At 47.4% G+C, this 8,491-nt stretch overlaps 2 protein-coding genes and 1 non-coding gene across 3 annotated transcripts in view; 1 reads left to right on the top strand and 2 right to left on the bottom strand.

Moving 5' to 3' along the window:
* Positions 1–142: 142 nt before the first annotated feature.
* On the bottom strand, positions 143–2,873 carry LOC130521645 (relaxin-3 receptor 1-like). Its single transcript, XM_057025363.1, has one exon. It carries the CDS (start codon positions 2,699–2,701, stop codon positions 1,574–1,576), a length of 1,128 nt encoding a protein of 375 aa, XP_056881343.1. The 5' UTR covers positions 2,702–2,873; the 3' UTR covers positions 143–1,573.
* trnah-gug (transfer RNA histidin (anticodon GUG)) lies at positions 631–702 on the bottom strand. Its single transcript has one exon. It is a non-coding gene; the product is annotated as a tRNA-His (tRNA).
* Positions 2,874–3,458: 585 nt separating the features above from the next.
* The window catches only part of LOC130521913 (A disintegrin and metalloproteinase with thrombospondin motifs 12), a 42,099-nt gene continuing 37,066 nt past the window's right edge, over positions 3,459–8,491 (top strand). The window contains exons 1-2 of the mRNA XM_057025788.1: positions 3,459–3,954; positions 7,067–7,434. Of these exons, the coding sequence (XP_056881768.1) occupies positions 3,843–3,954; positions 7,067–7,434 (480 nt within the window). The 5' untranslated portion in view covers positions 3,459–3,842. The remainder of the gene's footprint in view (positions 3,955–7,066; positions 7,435–8,491) is intronic.

The following is an 8,491-nucleotide window of genomic DNA, read 5'->3' as shown; positions in this document are numbered from 1 at the left end:
GAACAGGACTTTAATGTCTGTGGAGGGATGAGAGGGATCTGTTAAAGAGAGTTTAACCATCATTGCTGAGCAGACACACTCGACTTCATCCTGACAGTTCGGGAAACTTTGATGGAAATAAGAAGAGCTGATGGCCACAGTCTTAGTCTGGAACACTGAGTTTATTTTCCAATTTTAAGGTTCAAGATTCTTTATTATTTGTCACGTATGAATGTACACCCACAGTCAAATGTATTACAACAGAGCAACAGAGCAAGAACTTGAGCAATAACATACAAAATACAAGAAAATAAAAATAGACAAACTTACAGTAGAAGAACATACATGTAATATACATATTCATTTGAAATTGTGGTAATATAGATTTATGTGAGTGTATGTATGGAGGAGTGAGAATGGTGTGTGAATGAAGGGTGTCAGTAAGGGGGGGGGCTCTTCCTCTCTAGTTTTGGCCATGAAAGAATCGTTTGGGAGATGGCAACCAGTTGAAGGATTTATCAAAGTGCTGAATGTCCTTTATGATGAGGCCAACTGGTTCCAGTTCAGTCGCAACATACCGGCGACTCCAAAATGTCCTGGAACCTCTTCTATGACGAGCGAAAGTTTCAAGCTACCGTCGCCCAAAGGCGCTGCCGTGACCCGGATTCGAACCGGGGTTGCTGCGGCCACAACGCAGAGTACTAACCACTATACGATCACGGCGAGCCGCTGACGGACACGTTAGGGCTCGGCCAAGTTCTGGTTGAGATCTCATTAACCACGATGAGGCGACAGTTCTTAAGTCTCTTTCTTTATTTCTCTCTCTCTCTCTCTCTCTCTCTCTCTCTCTCTCTCTCTCTCTCTCTCTCTCTCTCTCTCTCTCTCTCCTCTCTCTCTCTCTCTCTCTCTCTCGTTCTCTGCGTGTGTGTGTGTGTGTGTGTGTGTGTGTGTGTGTGTTCGGGTAAGAAAAAATACATTTTGTATCGATCTAACTGTGTAGAATAAGGTTAAATAAAAGAAAATCCTATCGGTTTTTTTGGGGGGTTGCCGTACAAATGACGTTTGCCCTAGTGCTCCTGCAGAGGAACAGAAGGAGTTGCTCAGTAAGACAAATAGACCCTGTGGCCTGACAGAAAGAAAAAAAAAGGTTCGGGAAAAGAAATCCAGTTTTCCTCTTTTCTGCGCGCATGAGTGAACATCAGAGATGCTCCTTCCAGAACTGCCTCTGCTGTCACTGGGGGTGGGGAGCTGAGAGACACGAACCCAACCAGTTTATGTGGATGGTCATTTACAGTGTACGATATGCGCGACCTGTTGGTATTTCAGAGCGTTATTCTCAAAATATTACATTCACGGGTGTAGACGTAATTTAAAGGCTTTTAATAATACATTTTTACCTGGGCTTTTAAGAAAAAAAAGTCCCAGATTGCTTCTTTGTGTCTGTTTCAGTGGGTTTTGTTGTCCATCCTTCAAATCAAGTCATTTAAGAAGCTTAAAGAGCGTTCCGGCTGTATGATTAAACGTGTCCCCGATCTCACGTGTCCATCATGAGACTGAGGATACACGTCAGGGACATTTACAGGAGTCAATAAAGTTACCGGGTGTATGAAATGACTTTGGAGCTCTGTAGACCTTTCCGATCCACGATGGCCAGCACGCAGTCTTCCTTCCCCTGGTTCTGGAGCGGACACGTTCTCTGGATTTCTCCGTGCGTAAAAAGGCGCGTCGGGCAGTCAGCCGGCGAGGGTGGCGTGGGGACCCTCCAAAACAATCCGCTCAGCATCTTCCGGATCTCCGGCCTCATCAGGCAATAAAGCACCGGGTTCAAACAGCTGTTTGCGTGCGCCAGACACACGGTCACGGGGAACACGTATGTGTGCACCATGTAATAGGATTTATCCCAGTTGACAGCGTTAAATTTGACCAAGACGCCCCAGAAAGTAATGGCCTGGTTGGGCATCCAGCAGAAAAAGAAGGACAAAACCACAACAGCGACGGATTTGGTGACCCTGGACCTCCGTTTTGGGTTGCTGCAGCCCATGCTCCTCAGCCTCAGGAAGCGCAGCAGCATCAGATAGTTCACAGACACGATGAGCATCGGGATGATGAAGGCGATCAGTATTTTCTGGATGTGGTAGAGGGCGAGCCAGTCGTGCCCTTCTGGAAACTTGAGGAGACAGAGTTTTTCTCCGGCGACCTCAGTGACGGTGGAGAAGAACGCCGTCGGCGCCGTCGCCACTGTGGCGGCCACCCACAGCACCGCGCACACCCACTTCACGCACCGTGACCTGCAGGTCTTTTTCTTGAGGGCTGAGGCGACAGACAAGTAGCGGGTCACGCTCATGGCAGTGAGGAAGAAGACGCTGGCGTACATGTTCATCACGGTGACCGACAGGATGATTTTGCACATGGCGTCTCCAAACGGCCAGCTGAAGTCCTGCGCGGTGTCCACGGCCCAGAAGGGCAGAGTGAGCACGAACTGGAAGTCTGTCACCGCCAAGTTGATGATAAAGATGTTGATGGTGGACCTCTTTCGACCCTGGCGCAGTCTCATGAGGAAAAACACCAGCAGGTTCCCAACTAAACCCACCGCGCAAACTACCGAGTAAACCACGGAGATGAGTATCCTGAGGATGAAGCTGCCGTCCGCACTGTCATCGAAATTAAAACTCTCGTTGCTGAGATTGAAGGCTGCGCTGCTTTGGTTGAAAAGTTCATCCATTTTTAATCACCTATTCAACACCTGTAACTGACGTACCAGTGCGCGCACAGGACGGGGGCAAGCGCGACAGGTGAAACCACCTCGGCGCTTTACCCTGGTAAATGTAAAACCGCTGCTTTTATGCAGGTGGTCGGTCCTGTGCTCATCCCGGATTGGTCGAACGAGACGTGACACAGAAGAGTCACTCATGGAAACGCGCTCCGAGCCGCCAAAACACTGAATTTATGTGTGTTCTGTACTAATACTCATGACACACAAATCAGGAGCAACAAAAGACAGAATAAGCCACACAGTCCAAAGTCAGTATGAGCCCTATAAATGACTTGTTTTTCAATAATAGAAGCTCCTAGAACACCAGACTTTGGTGTCGTTCCGTGTATAGCCGTTTCCAGTAGTGCTCCACAGTGTCTCGATTGTACCACTAGATGGCGCACCGACCTAAAATAGCTCAGAATAAAAAAGATTTAAAAAAAACTAAGTAAAACTTATTAATTGAAATTATTTTCTTAAATAAAGAGAATATTCCATATATCATTGCTTTGTGTTTCACACTTTTAAACGTTTGAACACCTTGATTCATCGATTTATTCTATTTTCTATTTCTATAGACCAGAACACGACTGAGCGTCCGTGAGTTTCCGTCACAGTTTGTCTAACTGGACACCGGACAATCCATCCCCCTCCCCCCAGGCAAGTTTGAATGAAAAAAAACCCCAAAAACCCGCATTTATCTTTGCGGCATTCCCCTTTAAGCTCCCAGTCCTGCTGGAAGATAGTGTCCTTTGTCTTAAGTCCACCCATCTGTGGGGGTGGCTCTGCGAAAGTTTGCAGAGGAACTTTTTGAGCTGTCACTGGTTGTCGGCTGCAGCCTGATGGAGGACAGAGAGGACGGAGCCACGGAAACGCAACGTTGACGCCGACCTCAAGACCGATCATGGAGCAGGGCCGGCCCGCAGGGGCTCATCATGTTTAGGCCCAAGTCGGGCCGCAGTGTCGGAGCTGAAAGAGTTGGATTTCACGGTGGCCACAAAGAGACACAAAAGCGCATCCAGGTCAGATGGGAATGGTTTGAGCTGACAGTCGACGCGGCGTCACGGAGACGTTAAATGCTCCTCAGATACCAAACCGGAGTCCTGATAAAATGAGTCGTCGGGACTGCAGCCGTCACGCCTCCATCATCCACCTCTTCAGCGCACTGCTGATCCTCCTGAATCCCTGCGAAGCGTCCGGACCGCTGCAGGAAAAGGAACCAGGTTAGTAGAGGCAATCAGAGGACTGTTGTTGCTCTTTAGCATGATTGAGTGTGCAGAGGAGGCCAGTTGTGACCTGTGTTTACAGGGCTGAGGACAGGGTCTGAAGATCAGACTGGAGCATTCCCACTCAGTCCCCCCAAACAAGCATCTCATGGAGGTGCACTCGGTCTCAGTGCAGCTGTCACTGATCCCTGATCTCCCCACAGAAGGTTGGGGATGTCTAGCATCATTTTCACATTAAAATGAGTGTCCAGTCACTTTCCAAGTACATAGACCAGCTTATTAAGACTAAAGCAGATAAAAGGTCTCCTCTTACCCAGCTCTTACACCTCCACTCTCCAGAGTTTAAAAACCCTCACATGTTCCCCACAGAGGTTAAAGTAGAACAGCAGGCTTCAATGCACCCTGTCAACCCCCTGTTAACTCAGCTGAGAGTTCCTCCAGAGAGGACCCTGTTCACCATCTGTCAGGATGTGGACATGTCACTGAGGGGGAGTAATGATTTTAGGCTGTTTAATGGCTTCAGAGACCAGAAGGTTCCTTGAGGATAACGATCTGTATACATGCAGCAACGACTGCTGACAGGCTTTTACCCATCAGGCTTAGGCTGATAGAGGGACATGGCTTTTCTTTTGGTTAGCCTACCACCTGCAGGAGGAATTAAGTGGAGGTTGTGGTTCAGGCAGCAGAAGAAGGAGGAGGTGTCAGTGATCCAGAGCAGTGGCAAAAACTGGCATTTGTTGAAGCTTGGGGGGGATATTTAAATTATACATGAGATGGAATTTATTGCCAGACAGGATGGACAATTATAGCAGCAACGAAAACAGCTGGAGGTCCAGCCCATAATTAATAAAATGTACTGGCAACAGTTTAGCAGCATGATGGTTTAAATGCTCTGCGAGGAAGATTAGTGCTGGGAGTCATGTGATTTAAGAACAATCTTCAATTCCAAATGAGATTTCACCAACGCTGTGTCCTCAGGATAAAATTTCCAGCTGTTATCACCTCATTGGTCATTCATCAGCTGTCAGTTAGTTCCTCTGCAAGTAGTGGCCCTACTGGAGGACAGGCGTCTCTCCCAGTTGGACTGAGCTAATCCAGGCCCCATGACCTCCAGGCAGTCTCCAGCAGGCCCCTCCCGTGATCTGGCCTCAGCAAGAGATAATGAGCAGGATAGAGTCAGCCTTAATTCTTGTTCTTCACTGGTCTATTTGTGAACTTTCTCACTTTCATTAGACCCCTCTGGTTGGGGAGAATCTATCAGGTGCAGGTATCTCTGATAGAGAGAGTCAGTGTCTCTGTCGTATCGAGATGGTGCCAGTAAACCTGCGTCAGTATGACGTCATGAGGTTTAAATAGCTGCAGAGGAGCAACACATATTCAGCGAGATTCAAATTTCCTGAGATGCAGCAAAATCACGGGGTGTCTTCATTGATTTCTAGTGATCTGGAAGTTGCAGGAGATGGATTCACGCTGCTGATTTTCTTGATACAGCAGCGGGGTGACCCCTTTTCCAAATCTAATTTATGGCACCCTCAGGTTTATTTACAGGTCAGTGCCATGTTGGTCAGTGTTGCCCTCATCTGATCTGAGTTGTCACACTTCAGAGGTGTTTCTTTAGCCCATGTGGGTTTTTTCTACCAGGCAAGAAGATGTAAGTGTTGGATTTCTTTCATGGAGCTGCTGTGACCCGTGTGTGCAACCAGATGTTTTGCTCTGGGACGACAATGCGTGCATATGAGCGCAACGTGTAGTCTTTCATTAAAATGCTCCACCTATTATTGGTGGTTGAGAACGTCCTTCACATGTGAAAAGAAAATCTCAGCAATGCTCACTCATGGGAAAAGGAACGCACTCCTCAAGGCTGCGTCAGCCGGACGACTTGTTTATTTAAGTTTCCAAGCTGCTCCTGACCTCCATCAGATCACACGTAGGGAAGGATGCTGCCTGGTTGATGAAGGTTCCTGGCTCAGCTGGTGCTGGTTCCCCAGGCTTGTCCACACCTCACATTTTACTGCCCGCTGATGTTCTAAACTACAACGCTGACAGGGGAGAAACCTCGTCTTATCTGTAGAAAACTGATGAATGCACTCTCTGGCATCTGCCCGTCGCTTCAGAGGCAGCCTGCACAGTTGCTGTGCACACTGAGCTGCAGCTGAAGGCAGAATTCACAGATAGGCACATTTTCACATTGTGTGGATGTTAAGGACGTTGGATTTGCGCTTCTTTTCTCTTTTCAAGTGTGTGTGTGTGTGTGTGGGGGTGGGGGGGTGATGTTGCTGTGCAGCAGCTGTGTTAAGAATGTTGTTTCTCACACACCTAAACGAATTAGGTGGATTTTATTAAATGTCTCATCAAAGGAAATCAGAGCCATAAGTAATCGGTCCTCTTCTGAAAATATGGTTTTAACAGTGACTTTTCTAAGAGGGTTTTTTTCAGAAGAGAAGGTGCCAGCTGCAGATTTGTGCACTGCTGGCTGTTGCCCTGCACATCCTGAGTAAATGGAACCAGGCGGCAGACTGCAGCAGCTGTGATTACTGCATTTGTTTTGTATTTCTGCCGTCATGTTCACATCGTGGAGGAAAATTGAGACGGGCTGAAGGATTTCTGAGAGTTGGGCAGTTTTTGGGTCCTGGCCTTGCAGGGACCATCCAGGTCATGCACCTCGCTCAGAAGGAATTTTTCACACACGTCCTGCAGAAATGGACTTGTTGGAATGGTTTAAACGCTCACAAAAAACCAAAAACATTCCCCACAAAAAAAAAAACCGCACAGTTGGCCTTCATTTATTATCATTGTTATTAGGTCTGTTAAGTGTTAAGAGACACACTCACACACGTTTTCTACGGGGTGATTAAGAGTCTAAGCTTTTGTCCACCTATGGTGTGGCATTGGATTAAGATCCAAATGCAAACGGTGAGAGAGTGACGAGTACAACGAGGCCAGAGGACAATGATGTGTGGCTCAGGCCCTTCAGCAGCAGGGGAATACAAACGTCTGATTAGACATGGCTGGTGTGGGTTTCTTTAGAGTTCTGCAGCCATGTCACAGTTGCCCTTCCTTTCCCATGGTTTTGTAACCCATCTTCTCTTCCCACCATGGTTCTCAACAGAGAGGCTTCTACTGGATTTGCCTCAGTACGATGTGGTTCACCCCACTCGAGTGGATGCCAGAGGTCACTTCCTGTCCAACTTCCTGTCTCACCATGCTCGCCGTGTACAGCGCAGGGAAGCCCCAGAAGGGTCAGCAAACATGGATCGAGTTTTCTACCAGTTGTGGCACAGCAACCACAGTCTGCGCTTCAATCTGACCCTCAACACTCACCTGCTGGCTCCTGGCTTCCTGACAGAGAGGAGGTACGGTGGCCTGGAGGGGGCCAAGATGCAGACTGCTGCATCCTCCCAGTGTCATTTCTTAGGAGAAGTGTGGGATGAAGACTCTGTTAAAGGAAGTGCAGCCATAAGCACCTGTGATGGACTGGTGAGTACCGTGAAATTTCAATGGCGTTTCAAGAAAAATTATGTAAAAATAATAGGACTGAATGTCTGTTTTTGTCTTTGAGGCTGGTTGGATGTGTCACAGTGTCGTTCTGCTAACGCTGGTCAGGAAGTTGACACCTGAGGGCTGAATGAATTTAGTGCAAACATTCCCACATTGATGGAATGGCAAAGAAGCAGGCGACAAGAGAGCAAATGTCATTTTATTCCTGCGTAGTATTATTTCACACGTTCTTTCACATGAAACCTTTCGCCAACAAGCTGGCAGCAAATTCAATTCTGACGCTTTGGCCACATTAAATTTCTTCTTAAAATGTAGCTGCAGGCAAAGATGAGGAGTCAAACCTTTAGGGGCCGGCTTGATGTTTGGAATGAATTGATAATGGTACAGCAGAGATATTAATGCCAGTTTTAAATGTCTGTCCATCCCTCTCAGACTTTGTGCATTTCAACTTTTCCAAAGACAAGGAATCGAACAAAGATGACAATTTAGTCTCAGAATATTCCATGAGGCAATGTGTCGGCTCTGACATGTTTCTCCTCAACGGGGCCTCTGTTGAGGATCTGTTGCATCCCTACAGAAATAAACTCTTGTCCCTTTTGTCTGCCATTGTTAGTGGTGAGGAAAGTTCCTTTATGTCGGTTTCATTTCCATTTGTCAACATTGTCATCAGTCAGAAAGTCAATTTTGTTTCCATTTTCCTCCACTAATCTGGATCAGAGGGGCAAAAGATTCATTAGGGAAGCTCAGATCCTCCTCTTCCCAGCTACCTCCCCCAGCTCCTCTGGGAGAACACCAAGGCTGGGTGGGAAATGTAGTCCCACCAGGTTGTCGAGGGTGTGCTTTAGGGTCTCTGAATCACCTCTCCGGGGAGACATCTGTGGGAATCCCCGTCTCATGCTTTGATTATGTTATTTTGATCTACCTAGTGAGTAGACGAGGGTCTGAATGTAGACTAATCGACTGTCTGGTGACCTCCCACATCTGTCTGTTTACATAAAAGGACCTCCGCTTTGCTCATCCTTCTGTCTGTCCATGT

This window comes from Takifugu flavidus, chromosome 2 (genome assembly GCF_003711565.1).
Source record: "Takifugu flavidus isolate HTHZ2018 chromosome 2, ASM371156v2, whole genome shotgun sequence".
NCBI classification, from domain to species: domain Eukaryota; kingdom Metazoa; phylum Chordata; class Actinopteri; order Tetraodontiformes; family Tetraodontidae; genus Takifugu; species Takifugu flavidus.
Note: the sequence above shows the minus strand (reverse complement) of the source record. Positions and strands in the feature narration are given on the sequence as shown.